We start from the raw sequence: 27,379 nt of genomic DNA on the forward strand, positions 1-27,379 counted from the left end.
TTGTAAATATATGCTGTCATTCCAGGAACCAGCAGCTGAGTACACAAATGGTTTAACTGAGGAAGAAGAGGTTGCAGAGGAAGAGCCAGAAGAGGAGGAGGAAGAGGAAGAGGAGGATGTTGTCGCAACAAATGAATTGGTGGGTGCTGTTGCTGCCGCACCTCCACCCCCTGCACCGGCGGCACCAGTTCAAGCCCCTGCTCCACCTGCAGCAGTGGCTGTCCCTCCAGCAGCTGTACCTGTACCCGTAGCTGCACCGGTCATACCAGGTGAGGGAGCACCCCCTGGTTTGGCACCCCCTCCCACAGCTGTCAATCCTCAGCAACAGGAAGCAGTTGCACCTGCAGCGGAACCCCAGGATGCACTGGTCACAGCTATGGCACACCTCCCAACTGCTGTTCCCCCTGCAAATGCTGTTTCTTCACCACCTCAATCCTTCTTCAGTCAGACCCAAAATGTGCATGCACCAGCTCCTCAGCAAGCCATGCCACAGACTGCCATGCAGCCTCCACAACAGACACCAACTCAAGAAGCACCTCAGCCAACCCCACAGACTGCACAACAAATTTCTCTCACAGATATTGTTTCTGCAGGGAATTTTGACTTCTTGCAAGAGAGCCAAGTAGCACAGGAACAGTCCACAGTGTATATGGACCCAGCTGTAGTGTCCATTGGAAGCATTAAAACAGACAGTGTAGCAACCCGTACTATTTCTCCAGCACCTGCACCTATGTTGCCACAGGAAGCAAATCATGCTTATCCCAATCAAACGTTCATACCACCACCATTTACGCAACATATGCCAGTGTATCCCAGTCCTAGTGCAGTAGATTCAACACCTAATCCTCCTCCTCCAATTCCTCTACCTCCACAGAACCACCATGAAGCCAAATACAATCAGGAATTCAACTCAGAAGTCAAGAGCAACTCCAACAGTGGCTGGGGAGATGAGGATGGCAAGACTGAAGAGGATGCGAGTCAATGGAATCCCAAAATGTCCAATGGTGATGTTGAAAACAAGTGGTGCAGTGGAGAATCTGGTGGTGCATGGGATGAATTCGAGGAAGGAAATAGTGGTGCTCAAGGCAACGGCTACAATGGGCAGTATGATGGAGAGAGGCGAGGAGGCTATAGAGGACGTGGACGAGGCCAGCGAGGATACAGAAGTAACCGAGGAGGTGGCTACCAGAATGGTCGTGGTGGCTACGGTTTCAGAGGTGGCAACAGGGGTGGACCCGGCAACTTCCCAAGGGGTGGACGTGGTGGTGGTAGGGGTGCAAGAGGAGGCTTCAGAGGAGGACGAGGTGGCGGATCCAATTTTCACCGGCAACAGTTCCAAGGGCAACATCAGCAACAGTGACAGTGAATCGTTAAATGAAGCAAATATGTAAAACATGAGGACGTACATATATCGCAATGTTTTGTTACGTACTGACCAGGCACTGCAGAAAGTGATAGTAGTGACTTGATAATGAAGGAAAATAAAATGGAGAGACAGTTAAGGGCATTCTTTACGGGACAATATAGTGTGATAATACTTTAAAAAAAAATAAAACAAAAAATAAAAAAAGTAAAAAAGGAGCAACACTGAGTTCAGCCGAACTCTGCAAAAAATAATTACTATTTTTATTTTTGACAATATAAACCTTTCCATGACTTCTTAGTTTTGATGAAGGCTTCTCTTCTTCCTGTAGCCACAATTAGGATTGGGAAGCACCAAAACTAAGGGTGGGGGCAGTACTTAGGCAAGACTGATCCTCGACCCTCGTGTGGAGAGAGTCGGACCATTTTCCCCATATGACTGGCCTCACCACTTCATGTACCACATTACCACACCAAAACTATTGTAAGCTTCCAATACATTCTCTTTAGAGCATGGTTTGTTTACCATAGCCCCTTAACCATCTCGTCGGCTGAGTAGGATATGCAGCAGTGTCAATTCTAATTGTTTGTGTACACAGACGAGCTCAGAGCAGTGTTTTCACAAGCACATAACTGGAGAAATGTTGGTGTATTAGATGGCAGCAAGCACATACTGTATTATGCATTGCATTTTGTCACTTCGCTCATCTTTCAAGTTTCATATTAATCTTTGTGGATTGCTTATCTGCCCACTGCTATTTTGCTGTGTGCCAAATTGTTGGATGTCCGACACTCTACAATCTACTTGGGAGCATTCATGCCTAAGGATAAGTAAAATTGATACAACTGCTACTGTAAATCTGTTTATTAATTACCTGAAGTACAAAACATGGAAGTGATTTTTTTTTAAACATTGAGATATTGTGGTGCTACTGCTGTATAGACCCTTCACAGATGATTGATCTTGCTAAATTCGTTGTAAGTGCAAGTCTTATTTCACCTTTCTTTTCCTCGAAAGACTCGCTTGCAGCTCTACGCAAGTCAGGGTTTTCACTGTAAGACAAAGAAATGGAGTTGTAGTTTGCTAAACTATAAACATAGTTGCATAAAAAGCAATACTGGTACTTTTGTAGTTACCTGGGTTTAGCTTCAACTTTGAGGTTATGTAGACAGTAGAGGAGTTCATAGGTCTGGTTTGCTGTAACAACAGGTTCCTCACACTTCAGGAGCGGCAGTGCATCAACCAGAAGTACAGGCCAAAAGCTTGCAGGGAAAAATGTACTTTATATACTTCATGACAGAATTAACAGTAAACAAAATTAAATTTTCTAGATTACCTACAAATAATTTCTTCCAAAAGTTGAAAATGCTGTCCCCCCCCCCCCCCAAAAAAAAAGTGAAAATGAGTCAGTCTTCCAACTCAACACTTGCCAACTGCCACTTGTGTGGATGTTTGGGCCCAGGAAAAATCCACTTTGGGAATTGGTGGTGGTGCAGTTCTTGGGCCAATTCCCAAAGTGGGTTTATATCCTGGGCCCAAATGTCCACACAAGTGGCAGTTTGCAAGTGTTGGATCAAGAGGCACAGGTGTATGTTAGGTATAAAGATATTTATGGAATAATCTGCAATCATTGGAGCAATTGCATGCCCTCCCAGATAGCTGTAATTTGCCTTGTCAACAAACCCAAACACCACAATTGGTAAGTATGACCTCGACCCCAATTAACCCCTTCCATACAATGCCAGTGATGTCTGTGTCATGTGCCACATGAGTGGGTATACAAGGATACTGTCAACTTTTTGATTATATTTTGTAGTTGTAGCCAAAAGGTGGAGTTAAGGAAGTAGAATGTAGATTGAGAGAAGCGAGTAAATGCCTTGGTGGATTAAAGAGTGTAATGAGGAATAGACATTTGGGAATGGATGCTAAGAGGAGACTGTATGAAGGAGTGATTGTGCCAACAGCACTGTATGGGGCAGAAACATGGAACATAAGAGAAGGAGAGGGAGTTTGAATGTGTTTGAGATGAGGTGTCTGAGAAGTATGATGGGGGTTACTAGGCTAGATAGAGTGAGAAATGAGGAGGAGAATGGGTGGAAAAGGAGCTGGGAGATAGGGTTGATGAAAGAAGAGGATGGTTTGGACACAGGGAAAGAATGAGTGAAGAAAGACTAGTAAAAGAGGTGTGGAGGGAGTGAACATGAGGGGACGTCCTAGGATGAGGTGGATGGATGGGGAAGAGGGGAATGTCTGTTGAGGAAGGATGGGAGAGGACAGAAGACGGGTGAATGGAGAATGGTTGTATATGGATGATGTGATTGCATGAGGTGGAATGGGCGGGTGGATGTGGGGTGAGGTAGTATGTGTGAGCAAAATTTGACGCAGCCCGAAGGGATTTCTTTCCGTCCTCTCATTTTATGCAATGGGGGGACAGAGGGGGGGTCGCCGATTTAATGAAGCGGCCTTGCTGTGGATGTGCTGTGTCTTGCGACACTGCTACTGACCCAGGGCAGTGGACAAGGTGCAGGGATGACCCGTCATTCAGAAGGTGCAAAGATAAGAGGGAGGGTGGAGGGGTGTGGAGTGTATTCAGGGATGGAATGGGTGGGAATGATTTTATGCCTTTTTCTTTTTGGCTACCCCCCTTGTAAGGGGGAAAAAGCCTTGGTATATGTATGTATGTATGTAGTTGTAGCCAAGGGACTCCCGTATTCTGGTTATTCTGTTTCACTCTGAATGTTGATGAGTAATACAGCTGTAACTTTGTATTTTATAACATGCATACTGTGATGCATCATCAAAACCTTGTCCATCAGGCAGCTGATAATGTGAACAAATTTTGTTGTTGTCTGTGTGGGTCATTGTACTACAAGGTGTACTGTGTAATGGTTGCATCTGGAACAGTTTGGCTCTGTGACTAGGCCTATGCTAGTTTTTGTTGTCGTCGTCCCCTAGACTGTGTCCGAGCAGTCCCGTGACCTGAGTGGATGGGTCACTGTTGTTCTTGTCAGGTGCATTTACCTAGTTGTATCTTATAGAAAAAGGGAGCTATGCTCGTGGTGTCCCATCTCTGTATCTCGCAGTTTTTATATTGTTCTTAATTTTGTGTATGGTTTTTGCACACAGTATCATTTTGTCTAGTTTGTTCCATACATTTACCACTCTGTGGGGAAATTGTTCTTTTTCAGGTCTATTCTATAACTATCCTTTTTGAGTTCCTTTCCATGTCCTCTTGTATTTCTCATATCCCATTTTAGTAAGTTCTCTATCAAGGACTTAAGTACCTCTCGTGATTCTATAGATGGTAAACAAGTCTCCTCTTTGTTTCAGGGTCAGTAACTAGTTGAGTCTTCATATGGCAGTTCTGAAAGTGTTGGGGTCATCTTCGTAGTTGCTCTATGGCTTCTTTTAGATTTCCTTGTATTCTTTTTGGTACTGGGTGACCATAGTGTTGCTGCATACTCCAGTCTTGGTCTTATCAGTGTGACTAGTATTTTCTTCACCATTTCTTTGTTCAAGTAAGTAAATCTCACTATTATTGACCTCAGCGAGCTGTAGGTTTCTCTGACAATTCTGTTTATCAGGGGACTTGTTCTTTGTGATGATAACTCCCTGGTCTTTTTCAGTATGAGGCTTATGTCTGGGATTGTTGGAAAACTGAGTCTGGCAGTCTTTCTCGATGGGGTTGTTAATCAGAGTGCGTGTTACTGTGTGAATGTTATGCTATAGATGCAAGTTGTAGATGTTTGAGTAGTATGCTATTGGTGCAGTATTTTGTTGTTGTGTTGGTTCTTGAAAAATGTGCAAGTTTCTGGTATTAAGGGGGGCTGAACACCTAGAATCGTGAAATTTTCATCCAAAAATTTTTTTTAGGTATGGGCATATTTGAATAATATATCCTAAAAGCAAAATATGAAGAAGAAAAAATTCCTCCCCAGCATAATGGAGGGAGTTTAAAGGGCCCAGGAGGCATGTCAATTTAAATGGCTCACACAAGAATAGGCCCCAAATATCTATGTCTAGTTTCCATTTGTCTCATTCCATGAAATGGCTATATTTTTGTATGTCTGGCATCAGCGTGACTTCCTCTTCCGTGTGGTGTGCACAGCACACTTCAAGCCTAAGTTACCCATCAAACATCACAGTAGATTGATGCATAATCATCTCACTGACTGAAGATATTGTGTTCCTGTGCTGCTGTTTGCCTTATTTCCTGGACATTGCTACACTTACTAGATGTCCAATCATCAACTGCATCACGATGAAGAGGAAAACCAAGGAAAAGATCGAGCCAAAAGTGGAATGAAAGTTGTGCTAGAAGGAGGGCAAGGCATGAAAGGCTTGGAGGAGGGATGCCACCGCCCCGCATGTCACCACCACCACTGCCAACACCACCATCACCACCACACCTGACAACGTGCTTTCTGGCCAGACTGCAGTGTGGCCACCACCCAGCACTTCTATGCTACCAGAAGAGGCTGGATGACTGCATTGTGAACAGCTGCCCAGGATGTAACACTTCACCCCATACCATACAACACATAATGGAAGACTGCATTATACACAATCAACACAACATACACTCTATAAAGGATTTGTGGGAAAACCCAGTTTCGGCTGTGGCATTCCTTGGGGAGACGGGACTGCTCAGACAGACAGTCTAGGGAACGGCAACAACAACAACGTGCTTTCTTCCAGATGAAGAGAAGATGATGAAAATTCAGGAGGAGGAAGAGAAAATAGCTGGTAAAGGAGAAACATATGGGGCTGGGATCGCACCTGTGTAGGATAATCAAACACCCGTTTGGTAATTTGTCATTGAGCAGAGGGAAGGGACTCATTGCTGGTAAAAATAAACCACTGCAATGATTTGACTAAGTGATGACACCCCAGCAGTGAGGTTTTAAACTGGTAAAAGTGCAAAATCTTCACTTCTGAAAAGGACCGCTTGGCGAGTAACAAATACATTTTAATGAAATATATCTATATGTATATATATAAAAATATTTACTGGCAACTTATTCAATATACATTATATAATGTGTGTGAATATAATAAAAATCGCACAATAACATATACAATGCTGAAAACTACACACTTGTATCTCAAAAACCACAAATATTAGCAATTAAAAATGTGCCAAAGTTTTTTAATCAATTGTAGCAGTTTTTTCTGATATCTTGAAAAACAGAGCGATTGGCCTCATCAGAGAGAGAGAGAAAAAAAATGTAAGTGACCATACTTACGACACCTATATCTCACGTCGTATAGTGAATTTTTTAAAAAGCAGGTGTGGAAACGTTTATAGGATCTATAAGCATTACCATGACAAAGCAGAAGTCTGTAGTACAAAAAATATGATGTCAAGACGTAGGAAGTTCAAGGGATCGCAATATATTTCTAACTATATTTCAAGTAAAACCTGAAAGTTTTAAGTTGAAGTATCAAACTTTTTATGATTTTTTTGTAAAGGTGTTCAGTCCCCCCTTGAATAGTGTTCTTGTCATTTTCATGTATTTTATTGGGAGGATTTTGGTATCTATACATGGTGTCCATACACTTCCATATTCTTGCCACAAACTTGCCGTTTCATTTACTCCATCCACTAAATTTTTTCCTTGCTGTCACTCCCAACACCACCAGATTCATGAATCATTGTTGGACATTAATTTCATCCATGTTCAAACCACCTTAGGTTAGCCTGCTCTACTATCTCCTAGCCTCTTTTCTGTACCGAGTCCATGAACCCTACTTGTGAGTAAATGACAAAGACCAATAAAATACAGTATTACTACTTACTATTCAGGGGCCAACTTTGAAGAGATGAGTGAAATCAGAAGTTCAGAGGCAGCTTTGAAGTTTCCATCTTGGTAGAGCATATGGAACTCACGATATTTACCTGCAAGTTGAAGTTTCATACATTGGGCTTTATCCTCCTTACAATGGAGGTGGCAAAAAAACAGGCATAAAATCCACTTCAATTCACCCGCCTCCCACTTATTTTGGCTCCTCCTGGATGACTGGTAATCTCTGCATCTCACCCACTACCCTGGGTCAGAAACAATGTAGCAAGAGAGCACACCCACATCAAGGCCACTTCATTTAATAGGCAACTACCACTCTGTCCCCTCATGCAGAAAAAGAGAAAACTGGGAGAAATACCTTTGTGCTGCATCAAGAAATTCACACATACTGTACTCCCCCATCCCCCACCCACTACCTTCCATGCATCACAGCATCATCCATAAACATCCATTCTCCATTCATACCTATCTTCTGTCTTCTCCCTTCCTCAACAGACATTCCCCTCTTTCCCAATACCCTTTTTACCCCCATCCATTTCATCCTTGGTTGAAGTTACTTTTGGTATTTGCATACGACAAAATTATGAGAACTATAGATCAATTTGAATGGATTTATTTATTTTTTATTTTTGTCTTGTATCTCATTCTGTTAATTTATTTTCTTTTTTCCTTTCCTCTCATCCTTTCCCATTCTTCCTCTACTTATACTCCTACTGTTTCTTAACTCCTCTGTCTACCTCTTTTTGCCTTTATCTCTCCCTTCACTCTCTTGAACTTGAACCACTTTTCAATCTACTCTTTCTCTTCCATTGTTCCCTGCTTATATCTTCTCTAATTTGGAGCTCTGGGTAGCAATCATGCTGAACATTAAACTGGCTCAAATTCATATCCCTGGGACGGACAAAAATGGCTTCATGTATACATTTACTCAGGATTGCCTCATGCCTTCCCAGACAACACAGATGCTCACACATGAATATACAGCATTGGTGTGGTCTTGACACAAGAAAAAGGATATAAACTACCAAAATGGCCCCAAGCCGAGCAGATAAATGAATAAATCTTTTGCCCTGGTCTTTGGTAAAAGATCCACAGCCCTGCTTACCAAGTTCACTACTTCTAGCTAAAACCAAGATAAACTACAAGCTTGTGTGATACTATTAACAGTAGCTTACCTAAGAATGTAAGGGCATCTGACAGAAGCATAGCTGGGCCCAGGTGAGCCAGAAGTTGTGCAGATTCAAAGTGACCTTTCTCAATGTAGTGCTGTAATATCTGCAATGTTAAACCAAAGATATAAGATCATATGTAACTATTCTGATAAGGAAATGCTTTTGCAAACTAGCAATGAGGAATAAAACCATCCTGCTAACAAAACGTAAACAACACTCCTGTTGAAATGATACTGGTATTCAATGTAACAGACTGAATTAGTATAATACACATGATTAAAACCAATATATTATGCAAAATGATTCCGAGGTCTCTTCCTCCTCTTTATATACAAGGGTTTACCATCAAATGCCAGGGATGCAGCATGGTCATCAAAAGGGTAATTGGAATGTACATCATAGTTATCAACATAAAGTTCTGACCAAAATCTGTGCATATCAAAAATACAACCAAGCGAACCCCCCTCAGTCTCTCTCTCACACACACAATACGAAAACGGGTCATGAGCATAGCTCTTGTCCCGTAAAATACAACTAGGTATAAAATACAACAAGGTAAATACAAATTTACAAACTAGAAAAGAATATACAAGAATCCACAGGGAGGAAAAAAGTAATTTTGAAAGAGGTGTAGATAAATGCAAAGATGAATCAAAACTATTTAGATGTTTATAAATGGTAAACTGAGATGTAGAAGTAATCACTAAGCTACTAATGGATGGTGAGGTCTTTGAGGAAGCAGCTCAGGCAGGTATGAAGGGGTGATTGTGCCAACAGAACTGTATAGGGCAGACACATGGAACATAAGAAAGGAAGAGTTTAAACATGTTTGAAATGAAATGTCTAAGAACTATGGTAGGGGTTACAAGGTTTATCATAAGAAATGAGGAGAGTAGGGATGGAAAAGGAGATGGGAGATAGGGTTGGTGAAAGAGTATCGAGATGGTTTGGACATATGGAAAGAATGAGAGAAGAAAGATTAATGAAAAGTGTAGAAGGCAGAGGTAGATTGAGTGAACATGAGGGGGGTGACCGAGGAGATGGATGGATGGGGTGAAAGGGGCACTGAGGAAGGAAGAAGGCAGAAGATAGGGGTGAGTGGAGAATGGCTGTACAATACTATGATGCAGGGAAGTGAGTGGGTCAGGGAGTTTTTGATGGAGCCTGAAGGGATTTCTCCCCATCTTCAATGTCTGCATGAGGGGATAGAGAATGGGGGTCACCAATTAGATACAGTGGCCTTGCTATGGATGTGCTGTGTCCTGCTGCATTGCTTCTGACCCAGGGTGATGGGTAAGGTGCAGGGATGACCCGTCATCTATGAGGAGCCAAGATGAGAGGGAGGGATGATGAATGGAAGTGAAATAGGTGGGAGTGGAATTATGCATGCTGACTTTGGCTACCTCTCACGGAAGTAATCACCAAGCTATTAGTGGGTAGTGAGGTCTTGGCGGAGGCAGCTCAGGCAGAAATAATAAATGAAAGTTTCCCATCTACACAAAGTAGTAATATTTTGAAGAGAGCAAGAATTCAGGTTAATACACCAAGAGCTTTTTCTCCCTTACAAGGAGTACCAAGTCAAAAGTCAAGTACCCACTCCCATCCAGCACCCTTTCTTCCCTCTCATCTTAGCTCCTCATGGATGACGGGTCATCCCTGTATCCCACCCACTGCCCTGGGACAGAAGCAATGCAGCAAGATACAGCACATTCACACCAAAGCCACTTCACTTAATCAGCAACCCCACCTCTCTGTCACCTTGTGCAGAAGAAGAAATGGGGGAGAAATACCTTTGGGTGTAATAATATCACTCATACATAGCTCTCTACCCTCACCCCTTCCCTTCCTTCCATCACAGTGTCATCCATACACGAATTCAAAAGCAAACTGGATGTGGAGAGATACAAAAATGGGTCAAAACGAACATAGCTCTAGTCCCATAAAATACATCTAGGTAAATACACCCAGTCTACAGTCACCCCTATCTCCTGCCCTCTCCCTTCCTTGGTCAACAGACATTCCCATCTTGCCCAATGCCCCTTTCACCCCATCCATCCATTTCATCCTCAGTCATCCCCTCAAGTTCACTCCCCCCACCTATGCCTTCCACACTTATTTTAATAATCATTCTTCACTCGTTCTTTCCATGTGTCCAAACCATCTCAATACTTTTTTATCAACCCTATCTACCATTTCTTTTTCCACCCCAGCTCTCCTCCTCACCTCATGTCTCACTCTCCAACCTGCTAATCCTGATCATACTTCTCAGGTTTGGAAGAAGTTGTAGACGTAAGGGAAGTGCTCAACCTTTTGGGATATTGAATGTGACAAAAGCTTCAGGACCTTATGGGATCTCAAACTTGATACTTAAAGAATGTAAGAAACAACTGACAGACAAGATTCACAGTCTTATTGTATGTTCATTAAAAGGAGACAGTGTTGCTTGATTGGAAAAGGGCTGTGGTCCCCATTCACAAAGGTAGGTACAGAAACACCACTAGGGAAAAATATCAACCATACAAGGAAAGATTAAAAGGAATGGGTTTGCCAACTTTGAAAGATTGAAGAGAAAGAAGTGATATTTTACACCAAATTAGATAAAACATTTCCTGATACAAGATATCATTACCTGATGTGCTAAGTGCGATGTAAATCCAGAATCCTTAGAACGTACACCCCACCAAACTGCTGCTCCCAATCGCTGTTGTCTTAGTGCCTGTCGACCCATCACGCGGCATACACTTACAACTGTATGAAAGAAATTTATCTTACAAACATATACATGACAGTTATACTTAATGGATGCTTGCTGGCCAAGCAAGTTAGGGCATCACTACTTGGTGCAAATGTTGAGGTGATGGCAGTTTGAACCCTGCCACCGGTGAGTTGAACTAAGGGCATAGTTCATTAAATTCCATGCTAAAAAGTCCTCTGTAAGGGGCAGTCCTAGCCTCCTGATAAGGGGGGGTTTGTGACGTTAAACCAAAATAAAATCAGATATACTTAACCTCTTCACTCCGGGGCACATCACACGTCTGGCAGCATTAGCTGCCCGACGTGCGATGTGTCATAATAATCGCATTATAAAAAATAAAGTCACTGCTCAATTGCTCGTTCTCTTTCACCCGTGAATTTTGATAACCATAGAAAATATGATGAAGCCAGTTTAGAGAGAATGAGGGTCACGCAGGTACGACTACAATAAATATAATCAAGACGCTGCCGTCGGCATCATCGCGTACCCACTTGCTCCTCATGACGCCTACGTAGGCGTCACCATATGGAAGTGGTTAAACATCTTTTCCTAACTGCCACCCCCTGCCTACTTTTTTTTTATGGTTTAGGGCAAGGATAAACTTGTACTACACTCTAATGACTGTTGCCTTAGATTTTGCTGACCAGAAACTCACATCCTGTCAGTAGTTGTTGCTGTGCAGCTCACATGACAGAGATGATAAAGATAAACCTTTCTTCACAGGTCTCATGAAGAGCTTATGCCAGGATGTGCATAGCAGCGGTCGAAAACATCACTTTTGCCATATGTGCTTCGACTGCTGGAGGTAACAATCACCGTTGGGAATCAGAAGTGCAGGTCACTCCCCACCCCTCCACACTCCCTCTTATCTGAGCACCTCCTGGATGACGGGTCATCCCTGCACCTTGTCCACTGCCCCGGGTATGCAGAACAGTAAAAAAAGAAGACCCTTCTGGCTGCGTCATTTCCTCGTCCTTTCAAAACCTCTCTCCACTCACACCTACTACTTTCCTTCCTTGCTCAAGATATTCTTTTTGATACATTGACCTTTTCACCCTATCTATCCATGATGGATGAATGGGGATAACAATAGGACCTATACAGAACAATCTCTTTCCTGCACCCATGGGCCCAGTCCCCCAAAAGGATCCTAAATACAACTTTACATATAGATGCACTTATTCATGGTAAAATTTGGAAGAAACAGTGAAGTCACACAACATACATGTATTCAAAGCTAAATTTGATGAAGGGAAGTATAGAAAGATGTCACAAGTATAGCTATTGTCCTACATACATACATATACCAAAGGCTTTTTTCCCCCTACACGGGAGGGTAGCCAAAAAGAAAAAGTCATAGAAACCACTCCCACCCATTCCATTTCCTATATATTCCACTCCCCTCCACCCTCCTTCCTCCCTCTTATCTTGGCACCTACACATTAATAATAATTATTGCCTGGAATTTGACAGGAAATCCAGTCCCAAAACAGCTGACACTGGAACTCTAACCCTTCCATTGTTAGCCAACCAGGAAGCCTGCTGGAAAACAAAACAAAACATGGAAATGTTAAACAGATATCACAATACTTACTTATATGCTCCAGATTTCTGTCTTCTGCCAACTGGATAACCTTGTGTGCTTTTGAATCGTCTGTAAGTGGGATGCGTAAAAGGACATGTTCAATCATAGCCTGGCCAACGACTCCACAATGATCCAGGTAGAGAACTCCTACTTGCCACAAGCTTTTATGTCCTGCGAGTACACTTGCATAATCTATCAGAAGAGACTCACGTAAATCAAGAAACCTGTGGAGATAAAATAGCATTATTTAGTTATGGTCAAACTTACACATACCAAGGACTTTTTTCCACCTTACAAGGGAGGTAGCCAAAATCAAAAGGCATAATTCCACTCCCACCCATTTCATCCCCATTCACCTTCCCTCCTTTGCTCCCTTTTTCCTTGGCTACTCCTGGATAATGGGTCATCCCTGCATCTTGTCCATTGGCCTGGGTCAGAAGCAATGCAGCAAGACAGAGCACATCCACAGCAAGGCCACTTTATTTATTAAAATGGGAGGAAGGGAGGGATGGTGGATGGGAGTGGAATGGGTGGGGATATAAAATGGGTGGGAGTGGATTTATGCCTTTTGACTTTGGCTACTTCCCTGGTACGGGTGGAAAAATCCCTTGGTATATGTGTGAATTCTGGCTGCTGCTCCTGCTGTGCAGTATTGCAGTGTATGTACTTCCAGCATCCAAGTTCTTTGTACTTGTGCAGTGGGAAGGCATGTTCTCTTGAGATCAAAGTTTGCTTTGTTTCTATTGCGAAATATTCTGTACATCCATTATCCCTCATGGTTGGTGAAAAGTGTTAGGTTAATGATGATGGTAGTGTTAGTGGTAAAAAACAGGAAACCAACTTGATAGAAACAAAGGTGACGATAATGAAAAGACTTAATGGTGGAGAGAAAATGGTGAATGTTGCACATTCTTACAATATGAATTGTTATATGATTGGAATACATACACCAAAGGCTTTTTCCCCCCTTACAAGGGAGGTAGCCAAAAAACAAAGACATAAAATCCACTCCCATCTATTCCATCCTCACATACTCCACTCCCATTCACACCCCTCCTTCCCTCTTATCTTGGCTTCTCTTGGATGATGGGTTATCCCTGCATCTTGCCCACTGCCCTCGGTCAGAAGCAGTACATCAAGACACAGCACATTCAAAGCAAGGCTGCATCATGATCAACAAAAACAAAGACAGATTATGGTTGATATGGTTTAACGTCACAAACTCCCCCTATTGGAAGGCTAGAAAAGTGCCCCTCACAGAGGACTTTGTAGCGTGGAATTTAATGAACCATGCCCTTGGTTCAACTTTGCCGGAGGCAGGGTTTGAATCGCCATCCCCTCTGACCTTCACCACAAGTAACGATGCCTTAATCAGCTCAGCCAGCGAGTTAAGGCCCATGTGAAAAGTGCCTTGCCTATGCAATTGACCATAATTAGCAAAGGAAGGGGGGGGGAGGAGGAGATAATTGAGGAGATGGAAAAAGTCTTGCATTGTGACTTGAAAACCAGAGACAAAGGATTCAGGAAAAGGTTAAGTCCATCTTTGAGGATTTGAAGGCTAGAAAAAGTGCTGCAGATGAAACTTACTGGAAGTTAAAAGTTGTTTCATTGTTTTAAGAAACTTGCATCATGACTTTTTGAAGAAGTACAACACCCAAGGCTTGGAAAATTAGAAGGCTTAAGTATTAAATCTATGATAATGGGTGAATGGAGAATGGTCATATATGGATGATATTGTGATCCATGAGGTGGAATGGGTGAGGGGGAGTATGTGCGAGAACAATTTAATGCAGCCCGATGGGATTTCTCCCTGTCTTTTCCTTTCCTGCATGAGGGGACGGAGAAGGGTGTTGCCAATTTGATGAAGCGGCCTTGCTGTGGATGTGCTGTGTCTTGCAACACTGCTTCTGACCCAGGACAGTGGGCGAGATGCAGGGATGACCCGTTATCCAGAAGGTGCCAAGATAAGAGGGAGGGGAGTGGAGTGTGATAGGGAGGGAATGGCTGGGAGTGGATTTTATGCCTTTGTTTTTTTGGCTACCTCAATTGTAAGGGGGAAAAAAGCCTTTGGTATATGTATGTCATTGTTTCAAGAAACTTGCATCATTATTTTGGAAAGAATACAACACCCAAGGCTTGGATAATTACAAGGCTATATATTAAATCTGTGTTAAAGGGTGTCAATGAAATTAATTGTGATACACTTAATATTGAATTCATAACTCACATTTGATCCATCTTCATCCCAAGAGCATGGCAAAGAAGATCAGTGATGTGTGACGTAAACCATGAATTGTCCAACACTTCTTGACTCTGCTTGATGACCTGTAACACAAAATCAATTTAACTTAACCTACAAAGAAAAGTGGCTACACATACAGTAGAACCTCTAAATACGAATTTAATTCGTTCCAGGACCTACTTCGTATGTTGAAATGGTCCTATGTTAACCCCTTCCATACGGTACTGCACACGTAGGCGTCATGGGGAGCGAGTGTATTCGCGAGGCTGCCATATTGGCGTCTTGATTATATTTATTGTAGTCGCCCCTCCATAATGACATTCTTTCTAATTCTTTTGTAATCGCATTTTCTATGGTTATCAAAATTCACGGGTGAAGAGAGAACGATCGATATAAGCGGTGACTATATTTTATGATGCGAGTATTATTACGACACGTCGTACGGCTGGCATTGGCTGCTGCCACCAAGATCTAAGTCCATGACGCCTACGTGAGAGGCACCGTATGGAAGGGGTTAAATCAAATATTCCCATAAGAATACACTGTAATTCGTTTAATTCGTCCCAAAGCCCAAAAACCTATGATAACTCCTTAATAAATACTGTACTGCAGATAATAACACATAGCAATAAAACAAATGCATTACTGTATATACGAGAGATGTAAAAAAAATAATTTATAAGGATCACTTATACGAACACCGCTCTCATGCTTTTCTATGATTTCTTGCTTTACTTCTAAGGAAAGCATTACTTTCTTCCTTTTTTCACTACTGCTACCACTCGCACTAGCCTTCATGGGACCCATGATGATAAAATAAAAAAGGAAATGTGAAAAAGGAAGGTATTAAGAACTGTTATTTACAATCAGAACAAGGAGAACCACGCGACACGAAGAAGAGCTGTGAACTGACTGCCGTCTAGCGGGGTAACCATGAAACTTGACGCCGTATACAGTATATGCGAAACTTCAACGACTTCGTATGCTGGAAATTACTTTGGGTGTAGAGTCAAATATTAGATCGAATTTCACATCCCATGTTGGAAAATTTGTATGTTTAGGCAATCGTAAGTAGAGGTTCTACTGTAAAAAAAAAAAAAAAAAAAAAAAAAAAAAAAATTTATCACAAATGAATACATACCTACATATACCAAGGGCTTTTTCCCCCCTTTTAAGGGAGGTAGCCAAAAAACAAAGGCATAAACAACTCCCACCCATTCCATCCCCTACATACCTCTCTACCCTCTTCCCTCCCTCTTATCTTGGCACCTCCTGGGTAATGGGTCATCCCTGCATCTCGCCCACTGTCCTGGGTCAGAAGTAGTGTTGCAAGACACAGCACATCCACAGCAAGGCCACTTCATTAAATAGGCGACCCCTCCCTTCTCCGTCCCCTCATGCAGAAAAGGAGAAGATAGGGGAGAAATCCCTTCGGGCTGCATCAAATTTTTCTCACCCATACTACCTCACCCCCTATCCCCCCACCCATTCTACCTCATGCATCACATCATCATCCATATACAACCATGCTCCATTCACCCCTGTCTTCTGTCCCCTCCTGTCCTTCCTCAACAGACATTCCCCTCTTACCCAAAGCCCCTTTCACCCCATCCATCCATCTCATCCTAGGTCGCCCCCTCATGTTCACTCCCTCCACATCTGCCTTCCATACCTCTTTTACTAGTCTTTCTTCACTCATTCTTTCCATGTGTCCAAACCATCCCTTTTTAAAGTACATACATACATATACCAAGGCCTTTTCCCCCTTACAAGGGAGGTAGCTAAAAAGAAAAAGGCATAAAATCATTCCCACCCATTCCATCCCTAAATACACTCCACTCCCCTCCACCCTCTCTCCCATCTTAGCACTTCCTGGATGACGGGTCATCCCTGCAACTTGTCCACTGCCCTGCGTCAGAGGCAGTGTCGCAAGTCACAGCACTTTTTAAAGTAAAGGCATAAAAGTTCTCTTTTAATGAGTAATAATAAACACAGTGATCAAACCAGTTCACAAAATCCAGGGGTAACTCGTACAACTACAAAAAAATATGTAATCAAGACGTCAGTGTTGGCATCCTTGCGCACCAACTTGGGATTCATGATGCCTATATAGGCGTCAATGTACCATTGTACTTTGCTACCCCCACCATACTTCTCAGACACTCCACGTTGAACACATTTAAACTTCTTTTCGCCTCCCCTCAATTCCAAGTTTCTGCCCCATACAGTGTCAAGATGGAAGGGAGGGTGGAGAGGAGGGGAGTGTATTTAGGGATGGAATGGGTGGGAATGATTTTATGCCTTTTTCCTTTTGGCTACCTCCCTTGTAAGGGGGAAAAAGGCCTTGGTATATGTATGTATAATCTTCTCTTTGCATCCTTTCCCAGATGGTTATTTCACATGATACTTTCCAATCCCCCCCCCTCAAGACATTTACTTGTTTCCCTCACTCTATAGTTTACCTCCACTCCCTTTCCTCCAATTCCTGCTGGATGTGACCTCAAATACTTAAAACTATCTTCTTCCTCCAGATACTCATCTCTAAGACTTACTTCAGACTTGCTGCCACCCTCTCCTCTTATACATATCATCACCTTGCTTTTACCCACATTTACCTTCAACTTTCTCCTACTGTATTCTTCCTCAATTTCTATCACTAACTGCCCTAGTCCTTCTCCTGATCCCACCACAAATGCAGTGTTATCCACAAACAACAACTGGCTCACCTCCCATTTCTCTTCACTATCTTTAACCATCTCCAATCCTCTGCCATCACCTTCGCATTAATATAAGGATTTAAATTTATCCTATCTGACCAGAGGAACACAGCTAAGAATATTTATTACCTTATGTGCATCAAGTTCCACAGCTGCGAGCAGGACTGAATCAAGTGCAGTAATCCTTGAAAGTCCACCCATTCGATTGATTGCATCTTCAGCTGCACTCTGAATTGTGAAGCGTTTGGCTGTAGGGTTACTGAAGAGAAGAGTAGAGACCATTAGATGGTACCATGTCTCCATTACATCTACTTGTCGTACCAGGACATCTACATCTCCACAGAGCATCTGAAAAATTTGAAAAGAAGAAAAAAAAAATAAATAAAATAAATGAAAAATAAAAAATAAATAAATAAATAAATAAACAATATCAATAATAATAGACGGAGTGTTTGGGATGTATGGAGTTCCAGGAAAAATTCAGAGGAAAGTTGATGGTGGAGATGTGTCTAGAGAGTTGATGATAGCAAATACAATGTTTAGGAAGAGAGTCAAGCATAAGTACAAATGGGAGAGGGTGGTGGATGGAAGGGTGGTAAATAGTGTGTTAATGGACTATATAGTGGTAACCAGGAGAATAGTAGGAGGAGTTTTGGATGTACATGTTCTATGTCTTTCTCATAGTTACATTTTCCATTCCTTTAACATATAATTGGCACTTTCTAGGTTTCCTGCCTTTTCTCCATCTCTTCCAAGCTTTGTTTCTTCTATTGCTTCGTTGCATCTTTTATTAAACCAGCACTTAACGTACTCCTTTTCCTATTTTTGCTTTGGGACATATTAATCTTTTCCTTTTTTACAGACTTTCATCAGAATCATCCATTTTTCTTCTTTGTAAAAATTTTCCCAGATGACTTTAAGAAAATTTGTCCTATATTTCTTAAAGTCCATTTTACCATACATCTATCTTCTTTTTCTGTGTTTCTCATTTCTCTTTATATATATTTCCTCCTTTAATTCTAACTCAAGTAGTATGTGGTCACTCTTTGCAATTGGCGTCATGTATTCAATTTTGTCTACTATTTCAGGTTCTGACATAAATTGGGAGGTTAATGAGAGTATAATAATTTCTTCCACAGGTGCAAAGTAATGCTAACCTACTCTAATACAATACCTGGCACACAGTCTGCAGCTGGTTGCAAGCAGTGAAATGGCACTCCTGCTGTCGGCGTTCACACTCACTCTGCCAGTGATGCCATCTCACTTTAAATTCAGACTCCGAGATTCCCCCGTAAACCTGAAATTCAAATAATAGATGAAAATTCTGAACTCAGTAAGATCCTGGTCAGGATTAGTTACATTCCTGAAATGTAATAAATTTATTTTGTATGTAACCTGGGTCTCCATATATTTCATAAATTATATCAAATCATACTAAGGTATTTTCAGCCGTTCCTGTCCGGTAGTCAGTTGCCCTGAGTCTTCCTTGGTGGAAAGACCTTTCATCAACGATATACTAAGATGAGAGAGGTGACAAATGGGTTTTGGATAGGTGTGGGATGAATGGGGGTGTGTATGTTCTGACTCATCCACCCCAATTACAAAGGGGATAGTATGAATATATATCTACAATTTAGCATAATCAACAACCCTATACTCTTGCCTGATATACTGGCATTTTCCTCAGAATTTCATCCATGGACAAAAAGGGATCAGTAGAAGCATCTCCATGAGTGGAGAGTAAATGGCGAGTTTCTTCCATTCGTCCTTGGAGAACTAAACCATAAACCTGCAAACAAATGCATACATTTATGCTTTTGATCAACAATAAATCTCAACCACATAAAGCTCCACAAACCCAACCAGAGAAGCAATTTCATCCAGCCCCCAAAACATAATGATACAAGGCTGGGGTGCAGAACTGCACTCCTAACACCTTTGTGTGGTGCTCTATTGGGTGTGCTTTGGGTTTTGCATACAGTTATCCACTCTGGGTGGTCTTAGTGCACCTTATTATCACTCTCAGTGCTCCATTCTGTAAAGCCTGTAAGTCACTTGTATTAATCTTGGTGAATCTCTATATGTGGAGGTGCAGTTACGAAGGGTTAGTAGAAGTTAAGATATCAGGATTCTTTTTATTGAATAGAGATTATTCTCCATTCAGAAAAGAATACTGCACAACTTAAGTCAATAGCAATATCACTCAAGTCCCTACAATATTGAATGCATACAACACATGCTGTCAATATCCAATACAAGGAGAGAGTGGAGGAGGATGAAAAGGAGGACAAAGAGAAGTAGGATGAAGAGAAGGATGAGAAGGAGGACAAAGAGAAGTGGGATGAAGAGGAGGAGGAGATGGAAGAGGAAGAAGATAATAAACTCTAGGAAGAAGATGAGGATGACAATAAAGAGGAAAAGGAGAAAGAGGAGGAAGACAGAGAAGGATTAGAAACAAGGAAAAGAGACCTGAAAAGAGGGAATACAGAAGAGGATGTGGAAGAGAAAAAATAAGGACAGATACAGGGGTACAGAAGGGGAGACCAGAGGAGGAGAAGAGAAATACAAAAGGAAGAGGGGGAGGATAGAGGAAGACAGATGAAGCACAGGAGGAGTCCTGAGGAGGATAGAAAACAATGAAGGTTGAAGACAGATGGGTGACAGGAGGAGGAGGACAAGAGGAAGAGGAAAAGGAGGAGGAGGAGGAGGCAGCAGAATCCTTTGACAAAGGGGCAGGTAAGTACCAGGAGAAAGAGAATAAAGATTAAGAGACTTACTGCTTCCCAGTATGCTGGGTGTTCAAAGGGACGTTCTAATGCCAAGGCTTCTTCCATCTTCTGAATAGACTGCGGGAAGTGCTGTCGTATCCAGTCAAGCAGTTGTCCAAGAATGACGCCCCCTGTTGGACATTAGAAACATCTGAAGACAGCTGACTAAAGATGCATAAACACGGCAAAGGAAACATGGACTGGAAGTGAAGTGTTTATTCCTGAAAAAGTAAATATACGAAACGTCAGAAATAAACGCTTCACTTCCAGTCCATGTTTCCTTTGCTGTGTTTATGCAACTTGTTCACATGGATTTTCATTTGACTAAAGATAACTACTCTGCTCTTTCTACTACTTTCAACCAATGATATATAAATAGTCCCACACTAATGCAATGCTGACATTAGTCCAAGGTTTCTTCATGGAGAGATTTATGGAAAGGCCTGAGGACCATTGCTAGCTGCTGCAAAGATGCAGAGTTCCAGTCAGCGAAACAAAAATCAAGGCAACAAATGACTGAAATGATTGATCCCATGAATTTCATTTGGTCAAATTACTTGATCATATAATACAGAACTCAAAATTTGTAAATGCATAAAAAGTGAAATTAGGACAAGTAAAAATAATCACGAGGCCTCCATAAAAGGACATTTAGATCCTTGTGTCTTGTGACCCAGGGCAGTGGACAAGATGCAGGGATGACCCATCATCCAGGAGGTGCCAAGATAAGAGGGAGGGAAGAGGGTGGAGGGGAGTGGAGTGTGATAGGGATGGAATGGGTGGGAGTGGCTTTTATGCCTTTGTTTTTTGGCTACCTCCTTTATAAGGGGGGAAAAGCCTTTGGTATATGTATGTATGTAGATCCCTGTATGATAGAATGTAAATATCAAGACTGAATGATTGAAGTGAACTTGATAACAACTAACCTGGTCGTTCATCAATAAATACAATTTCCACAAGACTCAAGACAAGTTCCATCTTATAAAGCAACTGACACGTGGCTTCCAATTCTGTTGACTCTTCGGCAGCTGATGTCTCTACCCCTGATTCAATATCTTCGAGGCATGCTTGGATCATAGCTCTGTAAACATTTAATGTGAAAAATAATACATTCATAAAGAGGGTGGCAGAGTGAAAAGCAGACACCACCAAAATATTTACTCACACTAACCCTCCCTTTTTGTAACCTGGTGATGAAGGTTTTTTCTCTTCTGTTTTTCAAACAGACAGAACACTGCAATACACTTACAAGGTAGATGGAAAGACTGAAAGCCAAAAAAATGTGGAGCAGTAAAATCTATCTGAAACTCACACTGACCCACATTATCCCTATACAGTAAGTCCTCATTATATGGTACATATGCGTTCCTGAAAACCTTACCACAAATTGAAATTACCATATACTGAACCCATTATAACATGTAATAATAGAATATGTCAGACATACCTTCTCCCTGGTCTTTCCTCTTCAAAATACGAGCAGATACCGTATCTGTGAATTTTTCTTACCGTAAATAGAATCGAGGGTAGTAATTACCAAATACTGTAACTGTGAATTTACTGAATAAAGAATTACCATATAAGGAGGACTCACTGTACTATAACATAATATTTCTTCCCTAAGTGACTTATGGGCCAATCTGGTGATCACTGCTGTTCACCCGGGAACTACCTGTGAACTGTGGGTTTCTTGTAAAAGAGATCAGGGGCAACAGATTGATTGGGTGTAACCTGACACTTAAAACTGTCACTATGGTGGTCCAGGTTCGAATCCTGCCCAGGGCTGAAAATAATTTCAGTATCGCTGAGCTTCGAGTCATTACTCCAACTCTCATGGGCGGGGAGTTGGGTGTGTGTGTGTGCGTGTAAGGTCAAAGCATTACCCATAGATTGGTCATACGAGCTCTGAGCTCTCTTCTGGGAGGGAAATAGCTGTCGATCATGAGTCCAACACGTGATCCAAAGACCAAGGTGAATCACTTATGCAAATATATCGCCCTTCACAATCACATCTGACCATTTGACTTTTGGATTTTTGAGGTTTTTAAGTTTTGGAAATTTGGGTAAAGGATTCACAACTGTAATACAGATTAGTATGGCAAACTTTATAAAATATATCTATAAATCATTCCATCTCACCTGTATTCCCTGCATTTTTTTACCAAAAACGATGGACGTATAACACTAGTCCCTGTCTCTTTGGCCACTTCCTGTAAGGATACGAATGTTGACACTGCTTCATTGACTAACTTTCTGGCTTCTTTACTAGTCAACCATGAGGAGGGATCTAGCTGATGGAGGTTGACTGGATTTGTTACACTTTCACTCTTCCCTGCAATAGTAAAAACAAAACAAAGGCAATTTATTTTTTCATTTACAATCAGACCATACATGTACAAACATATGTACAAAGTGACAGGGGTACTAAGAACTTCCTTTAATGCATTTAAACTTGCAGTCCCTCCTCAGAATAAAATCCTTTGGTATTAGCTACAATAAAATCCCTTGAATGCAAAATGACCACATATAAATCAAATTAGACATTTTCTATCCATCTATAGGAGTAAAAATGTTTGACTGGATTAGAGTATGGATTAGTGACAGAAAACAATGGGTCACCATTAACAGTGTAAAATCCAAATGGGGTGGTGTTACTAGTGGAGTTCCCCAGGGCTTGGTTTTGGGTCCCATATTGTTCATTATGTACATAGAAGACTTGGTCAATGAGATTAATGGTGATGATGGTAAGTTTGTGGATGACACTAGAATAGGACACCATATTTGGTTAGGGGAAGATGCTGGGATACTGCAGGAGAATCAAATTGTTTGCATGGTCCGAGAAATGGCAGTCTTCAATATCTCAAAGTGCAGTGTGTTGAACATAGGATTACACAGCCCAGTTAACATGTATAGCTTAGATAGTGCATGTAAACCACTTCCATACGGTGACGCCTACGTAGGCGGCATGAGGAGCAAGTGGGTACTCGATGATGCCGACGTCGGCATCTTGATTATATTTATTGTAGTCGTACCTATGTAATTTCCATTCTCTCTAAACTGGCTTCATCAATTTTCTATGGTTATCAAAATACACGGGTGAAAGAGAACGAACGATTGAGCACTGACTTTATTTTTTATAATGCGATTATTATGACGCAACATCGCACGTCGGGTAGCTAATGCTGCCAGACGTGCGATGTGCCCCGGAGTGAAGAGGTTAAAGAAAACAGAATGTGAAAAGAACTTGGAATGTTAATGAGTCTAGACCTGAAATCCAGGAAACAGTACATCAGTGCCAGGAATAGGGCTAACAGGATATTAGGATCTACTGCTAGGATGGTTACAAACAAAAGTGCAGAGGTAATCATTAAAGTCTATCTCGTGATAGACCAATCCTTGACTATGCAGAACAGTTTTGAATATCAACCTCTTCGATGAGTCAAATTCTCGGGCGCAGCATCGGATACCTGACGTATGATGATGCATCACAATACTCTCGTTATAGAATATAATGGCTGGGGTTACTAGGCTGGATAGAGTGAGAAATGAGGGATGACCCATCATCCAAGAGGTGCCAAAATAAGAGGGAGGGTAGAGGAAGGAGGGGAGTGGAGTGTATTGGGGATGGATGGGTGGGAATGGTTTTTATGCCTTTGTTTTCTTTTTTTGCTACCTCCCTTGTAAGGGAGAAAAAAAGCCTTTGGTATATGTATGAAATATAAAGTCACTGCTTTATTACTTGTTCTCTTCCACTCTGAGTAATAATAATCACAGAAAATGGGATCAAGCCAGTTCAGAGAACTCAGGGGTCACTCAGCTACATACATACATATACCAAAGGCTTTTTCCCCCTTACTTGGGGGGTAGCCAAAAAGAAAAAGGCATAGAAAACACTCCCACCTATTTCATTTCCCATATATTCCACGCCCCTCCACCCTCCTTCCTATCTTAGCAGCTACAACTACAGAATAAAAAATAAATATAATCAAGAAACCAATGGTGGCATCTTTGTATACTCACTCACACTTCATGACATCTACATAGGCATCATCATATGGAAGAGGTTAATTCACTAGAATCAATATTGAAGAGAATGACCAAAATTATACAAGGACATAGAAATTTACCATACAAAGACAGGTTCAAACACCTAAACTTACACTTACTGAAAAAATAGTGAGGGTTGATCTAATAGGGATATTCAAATGGATGAAGGGCTTCAACAAGGGTGATGCAGGCAAGGTCATCATACTAAGACAGCAGGGCAGGACTCATTGTAATGGATTTAAATTGGAAAAATTCAGGTTTAAGAATGAAATAGGCAAGAACTGGTTTACCAACAGCATGATTAATGAACGGAATAGACTTAACCATGTAGAGAATGCTGAAACAATTAGTAATTTTGAAGGAAAAAAAAAAAAAAAAAAAAAAAAAAAAAAAAAAATAATAATAATAATAATAAATAAATAAAATAACTTCATGGATGGGGACAACTGGTGGTTATGGCCATGGAACTGCCTAATGCAGGCCTTATGGTCGCTTGCAGTCTCCCCTATTCTTATGTTCTTACACTGCTCCATCCTAGAGATAGCCACACAATAACACAATATTTCTTCTTCAAGTGGTAATGGCCATGGAACTGCCTAAAGCAGGTCTTATGTTCTCTTCCAGTCTCCCCTATTCTTATGTTCTTACACTGCTCCAAGAGATAGCCAGACAATAACACAATATTTCTTCTTCAAGTGACTTATGGACCGATCCCATGGTTGGGATCCTGGAAGCAAAAGCCATGGGATTCCTTAGAGACACGAGTCTCTGGGGCAATGGATTGATTGACTGGTCTGGTGGCTGCTCCCACCTTCACATGCACCATTTGAAATATTTCATACAAATAAATTCTATCTATTTATATCTACACATCAAGGGTTTCTTCTCTCTCATAAGGAAGCAAAGTCAAAACCACACTCCCACTACCACCCATTCTACTCCCATCCACCACCCTTGTTTCCCTCTCTTCTTAGCTCCTCATGGATGAAGGATTATCCCTTAATAAACTATATCAAAAAGATAAATGAATAAATTCAAGCTGGTTTATTGCAAAAATGCAACTTAAAAGCATATTAAAAACCTAATAAACCTGTTCATTTAGATGCTTAACATCTCCGGTTTATCCAAATTTGGCCAAAACAGGACATGCCAAAATTCACCAAGTCAAACTAAGATTACAATACATACCTTCTTGTCTGTTGCATGGAAACACTACGACTGTGCTTATATGGTTTAGAACGCCATGCATGTTGTTGGAACATAAATCATCCACCACAGTCTGAAATAAAAATGAGAAACATTTTTACAATTTTCTTTCTAGGTTTGATGGAGTAAACAAGTCAATGGATGGAGTACTAGGAAGGTTCAGGATGTCAGGTAAGAACTATAACAATAAGATGTTTGAGGTGTGTTCAGAAAAGATGATAGCAAACACAGTACTCATGAGGGATAGTGGGATATCAACAATACTCTAATACCACACACACACATACACACACACTGAAATTTCCTGGTGTAACAAATGATACATCCATATCATTCAAACAACACATCACAAACATAAAAAATAAATGCACACCTAGACTTAACGCACTTAAGTCATTCACTGGAACAACATTTGGACAAAACAAAGAAACTAATTCTACAATATACAAACAATGCATACACTCAGTGATGAATTATGCAAGTCCTGCATGGACACCTAATCTCAGTGAGACACACCTCAACACCCTTCAGACCATACAAAACAAAGTCCTAAAAATATTTACTGGCTGCACACATACAACAAATACAGACCATCTATACTGAAACAAAAGTCCTCAAAGTCAAGGATCACTTTGACACGAGAGGCACACAAACACTTGCTGCAGCCTCCACAAACACAGCATACCCACAACACTACATAGCAGAACACCCACACACGCCAAGAAACATAAAAAAAAAAAATATATATTTCACAAACAAATGCTCTCTTCTCTTACTCCAAAACCACCTAATACCAGCCTCCAGAAACATATTCATAATCATATCACTCACTGTTCCATTAACACATTAAAAGACAACACATTGCTGCATGCCAGACTCCCTGATATCCATCCCTTGGAATCCTCTCTCCCACAAAAGGACAGGGTCCACCTGGCCAGACTGCGGTGCAGTCACCACCCAGCCCTTTTAAGCTACCAGAAGAAACTGGATGAACGCATTGTAGACAACTGCCCAGGATGTAACACTTCACCCCATACTATTCAACACATAATGGGAGACTGCATTATACACAATAACACATGCAAACAACACTACATACACTCTATAAAGGATTTGTGGGAAAACCCATTTCCAACCATGGCATTCCTTGGGGAGACAGGACTGATTGGACAGACAGTCTAGGAAACGACAACAACAACAAGCAGCATTAGTGATGTGGGTTATGTGTGTTTTGAAGCCACAGTCATCATTTATCCACACCTCCGGGTCTCTCACAAAGATTACAAACTGGATTACAAAGGTGGAGCATGCCAACAGGAGACCTTTTGGTCCATATCTAGGTCCTTTGTTTTCGCTGCCTCTGCACCCACTGTGTACCAGTACTCTAAGATTTTTATTTGGCCCATATTAGTTCAAAGTTCTTGTTGAACACTATGTTGTTTTCACTTGACCACTTGGTAAATTTTTAGAAGCACACACCTACACGATACAGTACTAGAAAATTAAATAATAATTTTGTAAATTATATATCAACGTAACATATGTTATTCTTGGCGGAAATTAATAATAGAAACAGTTGCTAAAAGCTATAAAATAACAAACATAACCATTTTGACTACTTGAGATGCCATTTTTTTTTGGTAGAGGTGGAGGTTGAAAAAATTAAAGTATGCCAAATTCATCTATTCTATTCCAACCTAACCTAACCTGCCTAGCTACC

General features: G+C 41.3%; 3 protein-coding genes across 5 annotated transcripts in view; 2 read left to right on the top strand and 1 right to left on the bottom strand.

Moving 5' to 3' along the window:
• Positions 1 to 2,221, top strand: part of Capr (Cell cycle associated protein caprin family member) — a 17,114-nt gene extending 14,893 nt beyond the window's left edge. For all 3 annotated transcript variants that reach the window (XM_076186934.1, XM_076186936.1, XM_076186935.1), the window contains one exon: positions 26 to 2,221. In XM_076186934.1, the coding sequence (XP_076043049.1) occupies positions 26 to 1,360 (1,335 nt within the window). In that variant the 3' untranslated portion in view covers positions 1,361 to 2,221. The remainder of the gene's footprint in view (positions 1 to 25) is intronic.
• Nup75 (nuclear pore complex protein Nup75) overlaps positions 1,568 to 27,379 on the bottom strand; it is a 27,315-nt gene continuing 1,503 nt past the window's right edge. Inside the window, exons 2-15 of the mRNA XM_076186937.1 lie at positions 25,642 to 25,732; positions 22,546 to 22,738; positions 21,333 to 21,487; positions 20,416 to 20,537; positions 19,302 to 19,427; positions 18,813 to 18,935; positions 17,768 to 17,986; positions 14,907 to 15,004; positions 12,689 to 12,903; positions 10,969 to 11,087; positions 8,343 to 8,442; positions 7,163 to 7,262; positions 2,500 to 2,625; positions 1,568 to 2,415 (exon numbers count right to left, since the gene is read on the bottom strand). Coding sequence (XP_076043052.1) covers positions 2,292 to 2,415; positions 2,500 to 2,625; positions 7,163 to 7,262; positions 8,343 to 8,442; positions 10,969 to 11,087; positions 12,689 to 12,903; positions 14,907 to 15,004; positions 17,768 to 17,986; positions 18,813 to 18,935; positions 19,302 to 19,427; positions 20,416 to 20,537; positions 21,333 to 21,487; positions 22,546 to 22,738; positions 25,642 to 25,732 — 1,911 coding nt within the window. The 3' untranslated portion in view covers positions 1,568 to 2,291. The remainder of the gene's footprint in view (positions 2,416 to 2,499; positions 2,626 to 7,162; positions 7,263 to 8,342; positions 8,443 to 10,968; positions 11,088 to 12,688; positions 12,904 to 14,906; positions 15,005 to 17,767; positions 17,987 to 18,812; positions 18,936 to 19,301; positions 19,428 to 20,415; positions 20,538 to 21,332; positions 21,488 to 22,545; positions 22,739 to 25,641; positions 25,733 to 27,379) is intronic.
• The window catches only part of LOC143026480 (uncharacterized), a 38,966-nt gene continuing 37,365 nt past the window's right edge, over positions 25,779 to 27,379 (top strand). Inside the window, exon 1 of the mRNA XM_076186938.1 lies at positions 25,779 to 25,830. Coding sequence (XP_076043053.1) covers positions 25,797 to 25,830 — 34 coding nt within the window. The 5' untranslated portion in view covers positions 25,779 to 25,796. The remainder of the gene's footprint in view (positions 25,831 to 27,379) is intronic.

The sequence above is a fragment of the Oratosquilla oratoria genome, chromosome 6, assembly GCF_046742065.1.
Source record: "Oratosquilla oratoria isolate Oo_2021 chromosome 6, ASM4674206v1, whole genome shotgun sequence".
NCBI classification, from domain to species: domain Eukaryota; kingdom Metazoa; phylum Arthropoda; class Malacostraca; order Stomatopoda; family Squillidae; genus Oratosquilla; species Oratosquilla oratoria.